At 35.5% G+C, this 21,058-nt stretch overlaps 2 protein-coding genes across 2 annotated transcripts; both read right to left on the reverse strand.

Moving 5' to 3' along the window:
• Window positions 1-2,928: 2,928 nt before the first annotated feature.
• LOC146957563 (F-box protein PP2-B10-like) lies at window positions 2,929-6,434 on the reverse strand. Its single transcript, XM_085737251.1, has 7 exons — window positions 6,308-6,434; window positions 6,171-6,229; window positions 5,926-6,000; window positions 5,397-5,468; window positions 4,562-4,846; window positions 4,306-4,430; window positions 2,929-3,621 (listed from the first exon to the last, which is right to left on the reverse strand). Exons 1-7 carry the CDS (start codon window positions 6,357-6,359, stop codon window positions 3,132-3,134), a joined length of 1,158 nt encoding a protein of 385 aa, XP_085593377.1. The 5' UTR covers window positions 6,360-6,434; the 3' UTR covers window positions 2,929-3,131.
• An 11,116-nt stretch (window positions 6,435-17,550) lies between these two features.
• On the reverse strand, window positions 17,551-20,174 carry LOC146957564 (uncharacterized). Its single transcript, XM_085750778.1, has one exon. It carries the CDS (start codon window positions 19,534-19,536, stop codon window positions 17,551-17,553), a length of 1,986 nt encoding a protein of 661 aa, XP_085606904.1. The 5' UTR covers window positions 19,537-20,174.
• Window positions 20,175-21,058: the final 884 nt, after the last annotated feature.

Here is a 21,058-nt window from a genome sequence, read left to right on the forward strand (position 1 = left end):
ACCGAGATGTATGCTTTTTGCAGATGATGTAGTCTTGCTTGGTGAGTCGAGGGAGGAGTTAAACGGGAGGCTAGAGACTTGGAGGCAAGCCTTAGAAGCGTACGGTTTCCGCCTGAGTAGAAACAAGACGGAATATATGGAATGTAACTTCAGTAAAAGGAGAAGTGGGTCTACCTTAGAGGTGAAAGTTGGAGATCATATCATACCCCAAGTTACACGGTTTAGATATCTTGGGTCCATAGTACAAAATGACGGAGAAATAGAAGCTGATGTACATCATCGTATTCAAGCTGGGTGGTTGAAATGGAGAAGAGCCTCAGGTGTTTTGTGCGATAAGAAAGTACCACTTAAGCTGAAAGGAAAGTTCTATCGGACAGCAGTCAGACCGGCAATGTTGTATGGTACGGAGTGTTGGGCGGTTAAGAGCCAACACGAGAGTAAAGTAAGCGTAGCGGAGATGAGGATGTTGCGTTGGATGAGTGGTAAGACTAGACATGATAGGATTAGGAATGACATCATTAGAGAGAGAGTGGGGGTAGCACCTATAGTAGAAAAGTTGGTAGAAAATAGGCTTAGATGGTTTGGACATGTAGAGAGAAGACCCGTAGACGCCGTGGTAAGAAGAGTAGATCAAATGGAGGAGAGTCAGGTTAAAAGAGGTAGAGGAAGACCTAAGAAAACTATTAGAGAAACCATTAGAAAAGATTTAGAGGTCAATGAGTTGGATCCAAATATGGTCTTTGATAGAACATTATGGCGGCATTTGATCCATGTAGCCGACCCCACTTAGTGGGATAAGGCGTTGTTGTTGTTGTTGTTGTTGTAGCTGGTCTGGTCCTTTATTCCTGTGTGACAGCAGGATTTATGATTTATTTATAAGAAATTCCTATGAAATAGTTGTTCCCGCTGGTTGATTGGTTGGGTTTCGTTTTGTCATCCGTATAAAAATATCATTGCTTGCATATTATATTATTTTATTAACCACTGTATTGTCTTTGAGTTTGTTGTACGAGGGAACTAGCATAAGAAATCACAGTAACATGCAAGCTTGATTTATGATTACCTTCATTTTTCTAAGTCATCCTGCCAGCAAATACATTTTAAAGATGATTATGTAACAGTTAGATAATTCAAAAGAAACAAGGCAAGTCTAATCTTTATGCAAGGGAAAAGGAAAAAACAAAACCTTTTGCAGCTGCTTGATGCCGATGCAGGTTGAATGTTGTAGTCAATTCTAATCACGGTTGTTAGTTGCTCTTTTATTGCATCCGTGGATCAATTGAGTTGCGAACAAAATGATCCTAATGAATCACTGCAAATTAAATTGATAATATCAACTACTTTGTCTAATGTAGACGAGTAAATTAGTCTTGCACCATATCACATCATATCACATTTGATCCAATGGTAAGACTTATTGATTCAATGATGGAAACAAGTTTGACGTAAGATTTGTCTCACTTGTGCACTCTAGAATTGACCAATATTAATACATCATCATTTTAAAAAATTAATCATGTAAGAAGGAAGTGCTAAATATAGTTACTACTAGATTTTTCTTTTTAATTAGAAGCACAAGGGATTTTATACAAAATGTGTATCATATATTCCCCTCCTCTCAAAATATAAATGTTGCACTAAAAAAACTTAGGCTAATTTGATATGTTGTTTTAAATGCAACAACCGAGCTTTATACCATTAAGTATGGTTGAATATATGGATCAAATTACGTCATATCATAAACTATATTTTGGTTCAATTTATTAATCTTTAAATCTTTCTTAATATTTTTTTATACTTTTTTTTTATTTTTATGTTTTCCTTTGCCTCTATTGATCCATTTATTTTTCATCTGATCCATTTTATTTTCAACAGAATCTACAAATCTTCTCTTCATCTAAATCTATTTTACACTATCTTTTCCACCCAAGCCTATTTATTAGTTTTATTTCTAGCTTGAGTAACTTTCTTTTCCCATTTGTTAGTGGTGTTATTTTGTTGTGAGTGGTTAGATCCATTAACGAGGGGACAAAAATAAATCAATTCATGAATTGTTAATCAAAAGAGATGTTGATGAATCGTTCATAAGGGCAAAAGGAGTCAAATGGATTTGGAAGTTCACTACTTTTCATCACATAGTGAACTGGTGTACAACTGTACATAAATTCGAAGAAAAGCAGCAGATAAAATGGCATGTTTTTCTGTTTCCTCAAATGATTTTGAGTAGGATGGAGATCTCATACGAGCCACAAATACTGAGCAAACAATTATAATCATCTTAGAAATCATATCCATCTCCCCATCAAAATGCTTTCTAAGCATTTTTATAAAACAAGAACAAGTTCCTTCAGCTGCAAGTTGGTACAGTACAGCTCCACACTCAGAAATGCATTCATAAACGAGCTTTAGTGTCTCGTATTGAACCGGAAGAAAAGGAAATTCAATCATGCAGCGCAATACTGGAACCAGAGTTGAAATCCCAACAACAAGCGTCAGTCTAAAAGCTTCCTCTGATTTTGATAAAGGAATTAGTACCTAAATGAGCCAGTTATATACGAATATTATGTTGGAGGTAAGTTATATAGCTTCTCATCTAATAGGGCTGGGACCTTTTATGACAGACATTGGTGCACAAACCCTTTTTCTATATTTTTAGAGAAATAGAATTAACATATGATCTATTTGAAGCTGCGACATGTATGAGAAAGATGCATAATTATTTTCGTATTGGAAGAGTAGCGGTTGATCTACATTATGGTTGGATAGATAAATGTATTGATTTCTGCAATTATAAAGTATACAAAGTTTCTGGCATACATACATAAATATCTTTTCAGCAAGGCAAATAACGCCTGAATTTAGCAATTTCTGCATAAAGTTCTCACCGGATAATCTCAATATTTCAAGTAAATAATGAAAGAGCAAATCTAGAGTGCCAATATAGATTTTTAACATCCAAAACACAATTATCCCAATACTAAACTATGTTAATATAAAAATTATAATAAGCAATATAATTTATTCATATACTTAATGAAGAGACAATTTTGAACAAGCATAAATGTCACGTGCAGGTATGTTGAAAAGTTGAAACTTCAAATCTTCAAGCAGTATTCTTTCAATAATATTGCTCAATTGTCTTTGGCAGGCCTAATTTCAATTCCTTGAAGAAATAAATTTTCCTTTATCTCACTACTCTTTTTCTCGATAACACTCATATAGACTTCTTCATCTTTGAGGCTTGAATTGAAGAATTCACCCATCTTAATCTCCAACCACCCATCGATTCTCAGTCTAGGACGTCCCAATCTTCCTCTGTTGCGTGACCTCCACCCAGGAGCAGCACATTTGCATTTATGTTTGCTGTTTGGCTTCAACGAACAAACGTGGTGTGTTACTTTGTTGTGTAGCCAACGTTCCAAGCAGACTAATTTTGTGCTGCAACGGCCACCTTCGATGCCAACAGATAATTCCACAGGTGTGTCCTTAAATCCACGGGCATCAATCATCTTAAACACGAGATAAGCCTCATACTTAGTATTTGGGGACAAGGAAATAGTGTTAATCATCCCACGAATTTCAAGCGACAACACACGACAAAGCTTAGCAACTTCAGGGAACCTGTCAAATTTGCGTAATAAGTTACAAAGATAAAAAAAAAAAGTCGAAAGTGACTCATACTATCATAAATGGAGCATTTATACTCGAGTAGATACACTAACAATGCAGGCTCATCAACTAAAATCCGGAAGTTGTACACCAAGCATAACTAAAGTATTTCAATAGCAAATGATTATGATAAACTTCTCAATTAATAGGTTATATTGTTTGTTATCGATAAAGAGAATTATCAGACGGTGGACCACCATGACTGATATTAAGGTTTAGTTTAATGTGTATAGTATAGTTAACTTTTGGATTTAATGAGGAGAAAGTGAGAGAAGTTCAAAATGGAAAATATTTCCATTCAACTTTATATCCCTTGAAATGAAAAATGACATTTCAGTTATTTCATACAACCTGCAGCCTTCTCATTTTAAGAGAATCGATGAAATTTAAGACATTTATCTATGGCATGGTCTAAAAGTCGAAAAAAATTCCTTGCTCAGGGGGATAGGATCAATCAACAAACATAGGAAATAGAATCATTCAAGCCCATAAAATATGTTGAGTGTGATCCATTTGATTCACAGAGGTAGTATTCATAAAGGTTTAGATAACTGTTGATTAAGAGTTAATTAAGATATCAAGGAATAATAGTATAATTAACATTTAAGAAAAAAACTTAGAAACTTAAAAGCTAACCTGGAATTTTGCATATGAATCCACTCTTTCTCACCCAAAGGAGGCATGCCACCACAATCAATTGTAAGAGCTCTAGCAGCAAGCATGTAACACTTCTTTCCACTCTTTTTGTCCAATTGAAAGCTCTTAATTTAAACAACCCAATGCTTATTAGCATTATCTAAACTAAACATCTTAAAACTAAATAGCTTTTGGCACCACAATCAATTCAATGATAAGCCATAATATAAGAGAAATCGATTGTGACAAAGAATACCTTTTCAGCATGGTCGATGATGATTGTATGATCAGATAGAGCGAGATAGAGAGCCTTTTTGGTGGGAGCAGTTGCAAGGGAAGGATACTGAGAGATGATAGAGTCGATGAATTGAGAATCGGCAGGGAGAAAATGATTCCAGACAATGTCGGAATTGGCGGCAGAAAGGAATGTTTTAGAAACGAGGGAGAGCCTGCCGACATCAATGGGAGTAGTACGAGAGAGTATGGCGGCAATGCACCCTTCCGGCAATTCCTTAAACGCTTCCATTCTTTCTATTTCATCCTAAGAAGAAAGAATAAAGGTTTCAAAATTGGTCTAGTTATTGCTGTATTTATACTAGTTTTTTAGTGTTAAGTAGTGTTTATGATTTTATTAAAAACTAGCAGAAAGGTAGGCACTACGTGCCCGTCTATCCACATGTTTTGATTGTATTTCCTTGTATTTATATTTTATGTTGTTTTTAACTTTAAATTTGAAAAAAATAGATTGTTATGGGAAGATTTGTAGAAGAAGTTATTCAACCAAAAGATAGTTTGTTTTCATATTTTCTATAACTTAGACAAAGATTTAAATTTAATTTTGAAAAATGAATTGGATTGCTAAGGGTAGTTAAAAAGTCCAACCAAAAAGTAGTTAACTTAGAAGTTGCTTTTATATAATAGTACATATACATGTGCAAGCATCAAATCGAGTGATAAATCCAACAATATGTAGCATGCATTGTAATTGTGCAATGGAACAATGAGGAGAAGAAACTCATAGCTGAACAATGTTTTTGAGTTTGGAGTCTATGGCTTTTCGTGACGGGTTGAGACATAACGTAGATTGTTACCTGAGCATCAGCTGAATCAACATCTTCACCTTCAGCTTGATTCCCAGAATTTGGCGATCCTTTCACCAGCAACTACAACGAAATTAATTTAATACAGAATTTAACAAAATCAGAGTTTATTAGAAACCTATAATCGAGGTGTAAAAAACAAGATATTAATCTAGGAAGAAAACACAGTTTAGTTTGAGAAAATCACTCCAAAATTGTGGGAACCAAATGCATTTATGGTCAGAACTATCGACAATTAGATGAAAAATTAAACAAGAATATTCTGAAACCATAATCATTTTTACCCTCCCACGCACATGATCACTCGCTCGCCTATACACATTTTACTCTATTTCAATATAGAATACCAAATCTTGTGCAAGCATCAAATCAGATTTTTAGGAGATCTGTTCGGTTGCATTTATCTTTATTTAGATATAGGTGGCATCAAATCAAGTGATAAATTCAACTGTGTATCTTACAGTGTTCGATATTCAAAACATATTTTGCCCGACCTGCATAATCCAAACCAGTTCGTTACCTGAGCATCGGTGGAATCAACACCATCTTCACCATCAGCTCCATCCTCGTACTTCGGTGATTCTTTCACCAGCAACTACAATGAAATAAGATCTTAATTTAGGAAGAAAACAAATTTAGAAACAGTCGGCTTTAGTTTGAGACAATGAAACCCTAATCATATTCATAGTCATCTCCCATAAAATAACATATACACATTCAACTCGTTTTCAACAAGGCCTTGCAAATACATATATGAATATATACCAGGAGGCGGCGGAATAAATCAGAGAGTGTGCCGTTTGTTAAAAGGATGGTGCTGTAACCTAAATGAACAATATGGAATCAGACGAGCACAGAAAAAAATGTTGATGAAAGTGCCATTGAGAGAGAGGGGGAAATACCAACTCCAGCTACAATGAGGATCTCGGAAATCCCTATTCGGCTCGTGCTCATGGCGCCACTGAATGTGTGTGTGTTACTGCACCTTTAGGGTTTTATAGTAGTAGCCTTATGTAACCTTTTTGGTAATAATAATTTGGTCAAAAATAATATATATATATATATATATATATATATATATATATATATATATATATAGGGTCTTGCTACAAGCCACCCTTTGGTGGTGTCTTATATATATATATATATATATATATATATATATATATATATATATATATATATATATATATATATATATATATATATATATATATTGTTGTTGCAATCTAGTAAAACTTTATGTTCTATGTGGTGGGTAGGAGTAAGTTAACCATTTTTGGTATTTGTGTATCATTTGCTAAAGTGACTTATATTGTAAGACTAAATTAGGGAGTAAATAACAAGTGATAATTAAAACTACGGTAGGAGGTTTTGGGAATCCTTCTAAAACTAAGAGTAAAATCAAGAGTGTGTTTGATTTGTTAAAATGAGAGGGACTTGATAGCACGCTTGATTTAAAAATTAGTCATGAAATTAGATAAATGGGTGCAAGAGACTTGACAAACACAATAATTACAACTTATCTAAAACATCACATTGTCATTTTCTTATTTTCTACAAATTCTCTCAATCATCCCATCTCTGTTTGTCTCACATGTAAATGAGTCTTAGTTAAGTGGAAATTAGACTCATAATCCTTCATATTTCTCAATGAAATTTCTAAGATATTAATTGTATTTTTTTGAAGTGTAATCTTAGCCCGATTCTTACATTTCTAAAGAATATAGAGAGAATTACTGGAGTCATACTCTAAGTTTGTGTTGATTTGGTTGTGGTTTGAGTAAGAAAAGTCAGTCACAAGTTGCATAAAAAATCTTAATTGTTAATACTAGGCAAGAGATATTGATTCTTCTAGTTTGTATAATGATTAATCAGGAGTGTGTAATTAATTAACAAATGATAGTGAGGTATAGGGTTCCCTCGATTCTGAAGGACTCTCTTCTTAAATACGAGAACATATAATAGTATGATGACACGTTTGATGCCGCTTGTAGTCCGAAGACACTAACTTTATATTATGAATAGTTGATATTAAAGGATGGATGCATAATGTTATTGTGAAATAAGTTAGGGTTTGCTTGATTATGGATGAGATACATTATGACAAGTGGGACGCCACTTGTAGTCCGATGGAAACGCATAAGAGAAATAACCAAGAAAAAACTACAAAGAACAACCAAGGAACTCTCAATTTGTGTCTAGTAATTGTTTAGTTCTTCGCCACACCATTAATGACAACCCACTTGACTTGTTCATTTGTAATCCAACCACAAAGTCCGGGTCTTCCCTTCCATTCCTACAGCATAGTCACACTTCAAATAAACTATAATTTTGCTAATATCAATCTCATGTTAGATTGCTTTCATGGCTCCTCAAATAATTACTTGGAGTTTTCTTTTGAAAACACGACGGAATGGTCACAAACTTATTTATGTAGTGTTTATTATGGCAAAGAGGATGTGTGCAAAACATTGGAAAGTTGTTTTTTCCCCAGCGGAAACATGAAATTTGACATGCCATTCACTTTATCTTAGACAGTTATGATGAAAAATTTATGATGGTTGAAGAAATATACCAACACATTTGTGTATTTCTCTCATACTCAAATACTCTTTGTTCATTTGGGACTAATGTTGAAATTATGCCTTGTTAGTAACCGATGTTGCTGCATAGAATGCAACTGTAACTGTTATCTTGGAGGTCACAAATTGATGGGTCCAAACACCACTGCTGCAATTATACTTTCTGCCAAGGTTAGTATATTGTTGGGGTTTTGAGAAATCTACTTTTCTGCTAACAATCATAATATAACTAATCTTAATATATATATATAAATGTTAGACAGTCTCCAATCAACCTGATTAACCCTAATCCCGCCCTTTTTTCTGGGAATTTTTATGAAAAAAAGGGTTTGCAAGAAATTGAACCAGGTATCATATGCCACCACTTCCATAAATTTTACCACTAGGCCACAACCATTTTGTTGAAAAATTGTTGCTTATAAAATAGATATGTAAGGCCTTTTTTCAAGCCACTATCACCTTGACGGTTCCTTTTCCAATAGCAGTTACTTTTTTATTATTGGCGGTTCCTTTTATATTTTTCTCAATTACTACATAGCAGTTCCTTTTCTTATTTTTTTTCCTTTCGTCACCGCTTAACAACTTCTTTTCATTATTCTTTTTTTCTTTCTTTCTGTAACCACATATCAGTTTCATATATTATTTTCTTGGTGCAAACTTTTGTCTATTATTTTCTTTTGATTACAATGTTCACTATGAATTATCATTTTAATTGTGTTGATATTCACCTTTGATTACTTTCGCTAAATGATACTTATATATGAAACTCTATAAAACCCGTGCATCGCACGGGTTAGAGTCTAGTATATATAAATGTTAAACGGTTCTGAAAGGTTTGCCCTAATTCTGATCCCGCCTTTTTCGGTGGGTCTGAGTAATTTTTATGAAAAAAAGAGTTTGCAAGGAATCAAACCAGGTACCATATGCTCACACTTTACAACTATAGCTACTATGCCATTTCTCTTTTTGTTGAAATATTGTTGCTTCCAAAAATGAAATACATGACTAAAATATTTTTTTAGAGCCCCAACCGCCCTAATGGTTACCTCTCTCATAGCAGTTATTTTTTAGTAACTTTATTGATAGTAGTTCTTTTTCATATTTTTTTTGGTGTACGCTAACTACGTGTTACGATATTAAAGTTGCATCTTTAAAATTGTAGATAATTTGACTGATTCATATGATAAATTTTTTCATTGGAAACTTCACTTTTTCCTGTATTATATTACATGAAGTTTTTGTTCAGAATTTTTATTTGCAAAAATCACTACAGTAGACTATAACATTACTTTGTTTTGGCAAAGTAATGACTTTGATTTTATATTCATTTTTGTTGATTTCCATATTCATTTTTGTTGATGCAAACTAAATGTTGTTAATTTGCTTCTTTGAGATTGTGCATGTCGATTACTCTCAATTGTCACTTAGTTTGATTGTTTCTGAGTTTAAATGTAACTCTACGATTAATAGTATAACCAATTTGATATTTTATATATGAAACTCTACAAAAACCTGTGCATCGCATGTTGACCACCAAGCCATGTTGGTTACAACAAAGCATTTTGACCACGAAGCCACTTGCTGCTTTTGTGTTATCATTTGCCTTCCACTACATGATATCCAATATAAAACTCCCTTTTCAAAAATTCTTTTTCCTTTCTTTCCAAACGGTTTTGAATCATTTTTTCTCCTTCGCAATCTAAACCCAAAAGTCTGCGGTTTCATCCATTTCTTCCCCTTTATACAGTAACTTTTTTTTTCCTTTGATATATTTTGAACTATTTAATTTGCTCATTGTAGTCTTTATTGAAATGTTATACATAATACATTTAAACATGTCAACAACTAATAATATAATCTTTGCTAAAAAAACTAATAATATAATTAATCTGATGTTTATATATGAAAATCGAAATAAACCCGTGCATCGCACGGGTCAGGGTCTAGTTGGTCATAAAAAGTGATGCAATATGACATTGAACATGGGCCTCTTAATATCAAATATCATCTTTGTTTCTATTTAGATATGAGTACATAAAATGAAAAAGAATTTTGCTCTCCACCCAGCACATTTTGCTCGCACCCTGCAGCCATGCCAAATTTACCCTTGCGCAAGTTAACTCACGCTGCGCAAGTTAACTCACGCAGGTGTTAACACATGCGTGAGTTAACTCACGCAAGTACAAAACTGGATATATGTTTTTTGCTGTGCGTTTTAATGGTTTTTGAACAATGAATTACTTGCTTATTTTGTTTTTCACTTTATTGTGTAAATGTCTTTTATAAACCATCCGAGAAAAGGTTTGAGGCGGTGTTATACTATATTTATGGGTCAACTAGCAAATCCACTTAAAAATCTTACACATTTCATGAATGAGAATGCAGCACGCGTTACTGGACATATGTGCTAAGGACAAGATGTTACATGCAGCACAGCACGTGGAACCAACAAGAAAGAAAACAAGTCATGTTTTTTTATATAATTGTTGCAGCACGTTCATAGACAAAATAAGGAAGAAAACCTGCGTGAGTTAACTTGCGCAGCGTGAGTTAACTTGCGCAGGGGTAAATTTGGCATGACTGCAGGGTGCGAGCAAAATGTGCTGGGTGGAGAGCAAAATTCAATGAAAAAAGAATCACCTATTGTGATGGCCTGTCCAAGATAGTCTTAACAAAGGGAAAAACAAAAGGACACCGAAAATAAAGAAATTTTATGCAATCTTTTCAACGAACAAAATTTTGAATTTAAAAACTGGCCAAGAACCAATACAATTCAAGAGAAGATCATTTCAAGAGAACATCTCCCAATAGGTAAAAAGCTTTTGACAATATAGTCAATAGGAAATCAACATATCACCTTTTTTTTGGAAACTTGGTATCCGGTTTAAGCCAAGGACCGGCTCAACATATCACTTTCGTCAACCTCATCTGAGGTACTCTGAACAAGATAGTTCCAAAGCAAGTAAATAGGTTATTCTAAATTGAGTCAAACCAAACTAGCTCCTTGATCAAAAAGGGAAATTGAGACTAACATAGGTGAAGGTTAAAACGGGTATTCTCTCAAACACTAACAACTCATCTTTATGATCTGTCGCTTTCTGTCTACTAGTTTATCGTACCATCCAACAATTTCCATCATAAAAAATTTTATCTGATTGAACTCTAAATCAAGATCGGCCCAACAAGTTTAGAGGTTTAAAACATTATACCTACCTCAAGGAAGATACATGACCTTTACATTTATCAACTCAACTAGGGAAATATTTCTTTATATATTGTTATATGATATGTTTATATCCAAACTAGTAACATACCCGTGCATCCGCACGGGTACTGGTTGGTCGTGGTGATTTTTTGTAGTTAGAATTCGACATTATGTATTTGTGAACATTTTATATTTAGACAGTTTAAAAGTTAATTATTATTAACTTTGAAAAGTATAGAAAATAGATTAAAAAAAAGTTGTATTAAAAAACCAATTGTTTAAAAAATGAAAAAAAAGGTATATAAAAGTTTAAACAATAATGTTATCTTCTTTAAAAAAAAACAATAATGTTATATGTCCCTGTGAGCTTAGCTCAGTTGGTAAGGATAATGCATAATATATGTAAGGTCCGGTGTTCGAATCCCGGACACCACCAAAAAAACAATAATGATATCAACTTATATAATTTTTATTTTTCTCCAAAAAAACAATATCGATTTATTAGATTTTGGAATATGTTTGCCAAATTTAAAATAAGGGAGATAAGGAAATTTGTATAATAATTAATTATAAATTTTAAGAAGTGATTTTGGAATATGTTTGCCAAATTTAAAATAAGGGAGATAAGGAAATTTGTATAATAATTAATTATAAATTTTAAGAAGTGGCAACTTGTAATGTTTATAACAATTATTTCTTTTGTCAAAAAAAACAATTATTTCCAAATTTTTATCACCGAAGACTTAGCTCGTGTATAATAATTATTTTAAATTTTTTTATCAATGTCAACATGTCCCGTGTATAATAATCCGGGGTTCGAATCCCGTACACCATCAAAAAACAATAATGATATCAACTTATATAATTTTTCTCCAAAAAACGTTATCGACTTATTAGATTTTGGAATATGTTTGCCAAATTTAAAATAAAGGAGATAAGGAAATTTGTATAATAATTAATTATAAATTTTAAGAAGTGGCAACTTGTAATGTTTATAACAATTATTTCTTTTGTAAAAAAAAAAAAAACAATTATTTCCAAATTTTTATCACCGGAGACTTAGCTCGTGTATAATAATTATTTTAATTTTTTTATCAATGTCAACATGTCCCGTGTATAATAATCCGGGGTTCGAATCCCGGACACCACCAAAAAACAATAATGATATCAACTTATATAATTTTTCTCCAAAAAACGTTATCGACTTATTAGATTTTGGAATATGTTTGCCAAATTTAAAATAAAGGAGATAAGGAAATTTGTATAATAATTAATTATAAACTTTTTTTAGACCTTTTCTGACCCAAAATTTTTAGGTCTAAATCCTTAGCTTAGATTGCTTGATCCTTAGGCCGGGTTGCTCTTGACGAAAATATTTTATTGAGTAAAAAAGATAGTTTTTTGTTTGAAAGAATTTTGAGTAAAAAGATAGTTAAAATTATTTCAAAATGTTTATATTTAGGTGAAATTTGAGAGAGGCATCTCCGATGCATTTTTTTGTCTAGGAGGTACAATGTTATATGAAATTATTTATTTTGCTTGTTTTGAAAGAAAATCTATTTCAAAAGAAAATTTACTTCAATTTTACATTGACTAATGCTATATATTTTTTTTTTCTTGAAAGGGTGACTAATGCTATCTTAGTTACCAATTAGAGGTTCTGTCGACGGGTTTAGTAATAATGACTTCATGCCCGTTTTATAAAGAAATTCAAGATTCTGAACCAATTGGTTACAACTATTTTTCGTGAAAAAAAAAACCTTTAATGGAATAATCACTTTTAGATATTTTCATCAGTTTGTTATGATCCCTTTCTTCAAATCTTTAACGGAGAAATTTTTAGACAGTAGATTTTTTTTTATTTGAATAAGACCAAATGAAATATTTTTTTTTTGAAGAAAGACCAAATGAAATATATTAAAACGAATAATGCATTCTAACCGGCACAAGGAGTGCAAAGGAAGAACACAAACTGTTACAAACAATTACAAATCCAAAAACAAGAGAATAAGGAATGCTAAAACTAAAAGCCTAAACCCAAACATACTATTGGATTAAGCCACCACATATGATAATAAAAAACAAAAGTAATTTTGATTGCTTTCAACCACCAAAAAGAGAGAAACTTGATTCTATCTGTAACACCCCGTTTTCCCAACTTAAAAATTTCATTAAAATTATCAGAGTTCATCAACATAACGGAGCATCACATACATCAATACATCATTTAACAACAAATATAATAATGGGAAAGTACTATTTATTTAAGCAACCTGTCTTCATAAAATTCAATAATCAAATGCAGCGGAAATTTAGTTCGCAACGTTACATAAAATCTTGGCATAAAAGGCCACAACTTAACATCTCAAATAGTCTTCATAAAATGTTCAACATTTATTAAATAAAATACGTAACAAGGAAAACAATCATCAGACTCCCCCATCCCGTTACGTATCAGAGCATCCTAGACGACACGAAGTGAGGAGTCTACTCACGAACACAGCTAGTCTTTATTACCTGCACATTACCCACGGTCGAGGCAACATATACGCAGAAGGGGTGAGATTTCACATTCATTAAAAACAAATAATAATTCATAAAAGATAACCAACAACATATATCTAACATTAATATCATCATTTAATCATCATTTAACGAGGTTAAATAATCCACAACTTCATAGTTATTCAAAGGTATCTTAATTCACTCCATTTACATCATTATAATTAATGGGACAGCAACAACAGCATCAAAACGGCAACATCATCACAATATTCATCATTTATTTTTAGTTATGATGACTCTACAATGCAACAACAACATCAACAACAACTTAGACAACAACAACATGCATGTGGTACCACCAGGGCATTAAGCCCCCATCGCTAAGGTCATATTTGGACCGTCGGGCATTAAGCCCCCATCGCTAAGGTCATAAAAACCTGTCAGGCATTAAGCCCCCATCACCGACTATGCAACAACTCGACTCTAAATGCAACAACCTTCATTTTTAATGTTAAATTAATTAGCAAATGATCCACATCAGTTCATTACATCAAAACAGCATCACTGGAACATCGTGTTTAGCAACATCATCTATAATATAAACATCAGAAACTAATTCATCAAAGATACGGGCGAAAGGACACAATTTCGCACAACATCAGGTCTGTACTGCACTAACTCGCAATGGCGAGCTAAACAACTCGCAATGGCGAGCTCAACGGGGCAACTCGCAGTTGCGTACAACATTGCTCGCAGTGGCGAGCTAAAAGGGTTACTCGCAGGTGCGAGTAGGAACGCTCGCAGTTGCGAGCGATGTCAGAACAGGGTTCTGTCGGAGCTCTGCAACACATCTCAGCACTCGAATTCTCACTACCCAGCCCTCTAATTCATCACCAATCAGCATCTAAACGTGTTCTATGACTAATTAACATCTGTCTACATCAAACTACATCAAAATTCACCTAATTCTTCCACTTTTAATGATTTTTGACCTAATCCCAATCCCTTAAACCTACAACAATTGATCACTTCTATGAATTAAAACTTGTTAATAATGAGAGTTAGTCTCACCCTTACCTTAGATTATGATTCTGAAATCCAACAGCCGCGTTCTTCGTTCTTTAGGGTTCTCTCTGGTTTTCTCTTCTTTCTCTCTTCTTTCCTTTGTTGTACGCGTTCTAATTTTCTCTCCCAATTACAGACTTTTATTCTTTCCTTAAATGCTCTTCTCACCACAACTTACTCTTTCCCCTAATAATTTAATTATTTCTACTAATAACAATATTTCTCCCCCACTTAAGAAAATACTTATATTATTAACATATCTTCTACCAATATATATATATATATATATATATATAATAATTCACATAATATTCTAAAAAAAAGCCATAAATCACTTAAATATTAATTATGAAAAAGTGGGCGTTACAACTCTCCCCCACTTAGAATATTTACGTCCTCGTAAACGTACCTTGTTCAAACAACTCTGGGTAAGATTCCCGCATCTTACCTTCCAACTCCCAAGTCAAACTTTCACCGGCTGCTCCTTCCCAAACAACCTTCACAAGAGGTATCTCCTTGCCTCTAAGCCTCTTCACTTCTCTATCCTCTATTCTCACCGGTAGGGTCTCGATTGTAAGGTTATCCCTTACCTGCACATCATCTCTTGGAATCACATGGGATGGATCCGGCACATACTTCCGAAGTTGCGATACATGAAACATATCATGCAAGTTCGAAAGATGTGGTGGCAAACCCACCCTATAAGCAACCGTTCCGACCCTTTCTGAAATCTGATACGGGCCAATAAACCTCGGAGTCAACTTCTTTGACTTCAATGCACGTCCAACACCCGTCACCGGAGTGACTCTCAAAAACACATGGTCTCCTTCTTGAAACTCAAGATCCTTCCTGCGCTTATCATGATAACTTTTCTGTCTATCCTGTGATTCTTTCATCTTTTCTCTGATTAACTTCACCTTCTCAGTAGTCTGTTGGACAATCTCTGGTCCCAATACCACACTCTCACCGGATTCAAACCAACACAACGGAGTTCTGCATCTCCGACCATACAATGCTTCGAAGGGTGCCATTCCAATACTAGCGTGGTAACTGTTGTTGTACGTGAATTCTATCAGGGGTAGATAACTATCCCAAGTTCCACCTTGCTCAAGCACACAAACTCTCAATAAATCTTCCAGCGACTGAATTGTCCTTTCCGATTGTCCATCTGTCTGCGGGTGGTATGCTGAACTTAACTTCAAATTAGTGCCCAAGGCCTCATGCAAACTCTTCCAGAACCTCGATGTAAACCTCGGATCTCTATCCGACACAATGCTTGATGGGACACCATGTAGCTTCACGACATCTCTAACATAAATCTCTGCTAGCTGGGACACAGGAAAAGTAATATTAATCGGAATGAAATGAGCCGACTTCGTCAATCTATCTACGATCACCCAAATTGCATCATTCCCCTTGTTGGTATTCGGCAAACTCGTCACAAAATCCATGGATATACTATCCCATTTCCATTCCGGAATCTCCAGCGGTGTCAATAACCCAGCAGGTTTCTGATGCTCAACTTTTGACTTCTGACAAGTCAAACATGCATACACAAATTGTGCCACGTCGCGCTTCAAACCTGACCACCAGAACATTTTCTTCAAATCTTGATACATTTTAGCAGCTCCTGGATGAATACTCAAACTGCTTCTATGGCCTTCCTCAAGGATCATCTTCTTCATCTCATCATTATCAGGAATACAAATTCTTCCTCGAAACCTCAACACTCCTTGGTCATCAACCTTAAAGTCACTGTCTATAGCAGGATCGGTTGCAACCATTAAGTCCACCAACTTCACATCTACTTTCTGCGCCTCTCTGATACTATCCAGAAATTCATTGTTGATCTTTAACATCCCCAATTTCACACTCCTTGGCGACATCTCGCAAACCAAACTCAAGTCTCTGAACTGTTCAAGCAATTCCATCTCTTTAACCATCAGTGCCGACAAGTGTAAGGTCTTCCTACTCAAGGCATCTGCAACAACATTAGCTTTACCCGGATGATAATTCAAACTAAAGTCATAATCTTTCAACAATTCGAGCCACCTTCGCTGTCTCATATTCAATTCCTTCTGATCAAACAAATACTTCAAGCTCTTGTGATCACTAAACACCTCAAATCTCGAACCATACAAGTAATGTCTCCAAATCTTAAGTGCAAATACAACTGCAGCTAATTCAAGGTCATGAGTAGGGTAGTTTCGTTCATGAGTCCTCAACTGTCTTGATGCATACGCAACCACCTTACCATCTTGCATAAGTACACCTCCCAAACCCAACTTGGACGCATCACAATACACCACAAAAGGTTCATCAGGTTTCGGCAAGATCAAAATCGGAGCCGTCGTCAAACGCTTCTTCAATTCATTAAAACTGTTCTCGCAATGAATATCCCACACAAAGGTTTTACCTTTACACGTCAACTGCGTTAACGGAAGTGCTAACTTAGAAAATCCTTCAATAAATCGTCGGTAGTAACCCGCTAAACCCAAAAAGCTTCTAATCTCTGTAACTGACTTCGGAGTCTCCCATTGTGATACCGCTTCAACTTTAGATGGATCAACTGCAATACCACTACCAGAAACAACATGGCCAAGAAAACTTACTTCCTTCAACCAGAACTCGCACTTAGACAATTTAGCATACAACTTCTTTTCTTTCAGCACTTGCAAGACAATCTTCAAATGCTCAGCATGTTCTTCCTCCGTCTTAGAATAAATCAGAATATCATCAATGAACACAACCACAAAGCGATCCAAAAATGCATGAAAAATGCGATTCATATACTCACACCAGGTGCATTACTAACACCAAAAGGCATCACCTTATATTCATAATGTCCATATCGCGTCCTAAAAGCCGTTTTCTGCATATCTTCATCTCTTACTTTAATCTGGTGATAACCCGACCTCAAGTCAATCTTGCTGAACACACGTGCACCCACTAACTGATCCATCAAGTCATCAATTCTTGGAAGTGGATACCTATTCTTTATAGTTACTTTGTTCAACTGTCGATAATCAATACACAACCTCATACTGCCATCTTTCTTCTTAACCAGTAACACTGGAGCTCCCCAAGGTGAAACACTTGGTCTAATAAACTTCTTGTCGAGTAGATCTTCTAACTGTTTCTTCAACTCAGCCAACTCAAAAGCTGACATACGGTAAGGTGCCATAGACACTGGCTTTGTTCCTGGAACAAGATCAATAGAAAATTCAACTTCTCTTTCCGGTGGCACATCAGAAATTTCATCAGGAAAAACTTCAGGGAAGTCGCACACTACTTGTAACTTATCGATCACTGCTTGATTCTCCAAAGATAAGGATGCCATCAAAGAAAACATTAGGATTCCATCGCGTTCTAGCTGCTTCAGCTGCCTAGTAGACAAAAACTCCGCGCCACTTTCCTCTTCAGCAGAAGAGAAACGCACCGACTTACTAAAACAATTAATGAGAACATGGTTGTACTCTAACCAGTTCATACCAAGAATCACATCCATTCCACTCAAAGGTAGACATACTAAATCAACCTCAAAATCACGATCAAACATAGACAGGGGACAACGTAAACAGACGAGAGAAGTGGTCACCGAACCCTTAGCTGGAGTTTCGACAACCATTTCTCCATTCATATCAGACATAGCAAGGCCCAACTTAGAAACACAATCAAAAGCAACAAAACAATGTGTAGCACCAGTATCAATAATAGCAACTAAAGGAGTATCATTAATGTAGCAAGTACCTCTGATCAAACGATCCTCATTCTCAGTCTGAGTACCAGTCAAAGCAAAAACCTTACCCCTGGTCGGGGCCTTCTTTGGTTCAGTACACTGAGCAGAAATATGTCCTTTCCCACCGCAATTGAAACAAATAGTGTCATCGTGCTTGCATTCTGCAACTGTATGCCCTTTGACACCACAACGGTAGCACCCTCTCGCCTCAGTAGCACCACAAGCATTACTCTTGTGACCTTTTTCTCCACATTTGTAACAAACAATTCCAGCAGGAGTCTCATTCTTCTTAGGCTTCCTCTCATCATTCACTTTATGCTTGCCCTTATCAGCTGGAGTACTATAAGGCTTCCCACGATTCTGTTGCTGCTTACCCCTTCTCTCATTCACAATCTTATAATGAGTCTTTGAATCATCTTCATAGATTCTGCACCTGCTCACCAACGCAGAAAAGTCACGAATCTGTTGGTAGCCAATGGCTCGCTTAATATCAGGACGCAAACCATTCTCAAACTTGATACATTTAGAGAACTCAGCATTGTCTCCAGTATAGTGTGGATAGAACTGAGCCAGCTCCACAAACTTTGCCGCATACTCTGTCACCGACATGTTTCCTTGCTTCAGCTCAAGGAACTCGACCTCCTTCCTTCCACGAACATCTTCAGGAAAATATCTGTTTAGGAACTCTCCCTTAAACACAGCCCAAGTAATAGCCGCACCACCTTGCTCTAATTCAGGTAAAAGACTCACCCACCAGTCATCAGCCTCCTCAGATAGCATGTGTGTACCAAAACGCACCTTCTGATCATCAGTACATTGCATAACCCTGAACACCCTCTCAATCTCCTTGAGCCATGCCTGTGCTCCATCAGGGTCGTACCTTCCTTTGAAAGTGGGAGGATGATTTCTCAGAAAGGCCTCCAACATCCTTACGTCAGCATTAACACCAACACCAGCATTTGGTTGTTGTCCTACAGCTTGGGCTACAGCTTCCAAAGCAGCAGCAATCGCAACATCATTTCTTCCAGCCATTCTAGTCCTCTTGTAACAGATAAGGTTTGCAGCCTCCAGATCTACTCTTCTTTACTGCACAACACACAACGTTTAGAATAACATAATAATGGTATTCCAATTGCTAAAATGACACAACTTGACTCACTACTTGGCCGGACGGACCGACCTGCTCTGATACCAATTGTAACACCCCGTTTTCCCAACTTAAAAATTTCATTAAAATTATCAGAGTTCATCAACATAACGGAGCATCACATACATCAATACATCATTTAACAACAAATATAATAATGGGAAAGTACTATTTATTTAAGCAACCTGTCTTCATAAAATTCAATAATCAAATGCAGCGGAAATTTAGTTCGCAACGTCACATAAAATCTTGGCATAAAAGGCCACAACTTAACATCTCAAATAGTCTTCATAAAATGTTCAACATTTATTAAATAAAATACGTAACAAGGAAAACAATCATCAGACACCCCCATCCCGTTACGTATCAGAGCATCCTAGACGACACGAAGTGAGGAGTCTACTCACGAACACAGCTAGTCTTTATTACCTGCACATTACCCACGGTCGAGGCAACATATACGCAGAAGGGGTGAGATTTCACATTCATTAAAAACAAATAATAATTCATAAAAGATAACCAACAACATATATCTAACATTAATATCATCATTTAATCATCATTTAACGAGGTTAAATAATCCACAACTTCATAGTTATTCAAAGGTATCTTAATTCACTCCATTTACATCATTATAATTAATGGGACAGCAACAACAGCATCAAAACGGCAACATCATCACAATATTCATCATTTATTTTTAGTTATGATGACTCTACAATGCAACAACAACATCAACAACAACTTAGACAACAACAACATGCATGTGGTACCGCTAGGGCATTAAGCCCATCGCTAAGGTCATATTTGGACCGTCGGGCATTAAGCCCCCATCGCTAAGGTCATAAAAACCTGTCAGGCATTAAGCCCCCATCGCCGACTATGCAACAACTCGACTCTAAATGCAACAATCTTCATTTTTAATGTTAAATTAATTAGCAAATGATCCACATCAGTTCATTACATCAAAACAGCATCACTGGAACATCGTGTTTAGCAACATCATCTATAATATAAACATCAGAAACTAATTCATCAAAGATACGGGCGAAAGGACACAATTTCGCACAACATCAGATCTGTACTGCACTAACTCGCAGTGGCGAGCTAAACAACTCGCAATGGCGAGCTCAACGGGGCAACTCGCAGTTGCGTACAACATTGCTCGCAGTGGCGAGCTAAAAGGGTTACTCGCAGGTGCGAGTAGGAACGCTCGCAGTTGCGAGCGATGTCAGAACAGGGTTCTGTCGGAGCTCTGCAACACATCTCAGCACTCGAATTCTCACTACCCAGCCCTCTAATTCATCACCAATCAGCATCTAAACGTGTTCTATGACTAATTAACATCTGTCTACATCAAACTACATCAAAATTCACCTAATTCTTCCACTTTTAATGATTTTTGAC

This window comes from Medicago sativa, chromosome 1 (genome assembly GCF_051527215.1).
Source record: "Medicago sativa cultivar Bolivia chromosome 1, Bolivia_mono, whole genome shotgun sequence".
NCBI lineage: Eukaryota > Viridiplantae > Streptophyta > Magnoliopsida > Fabales > Fabaceae > Medicago > Medicago sativa.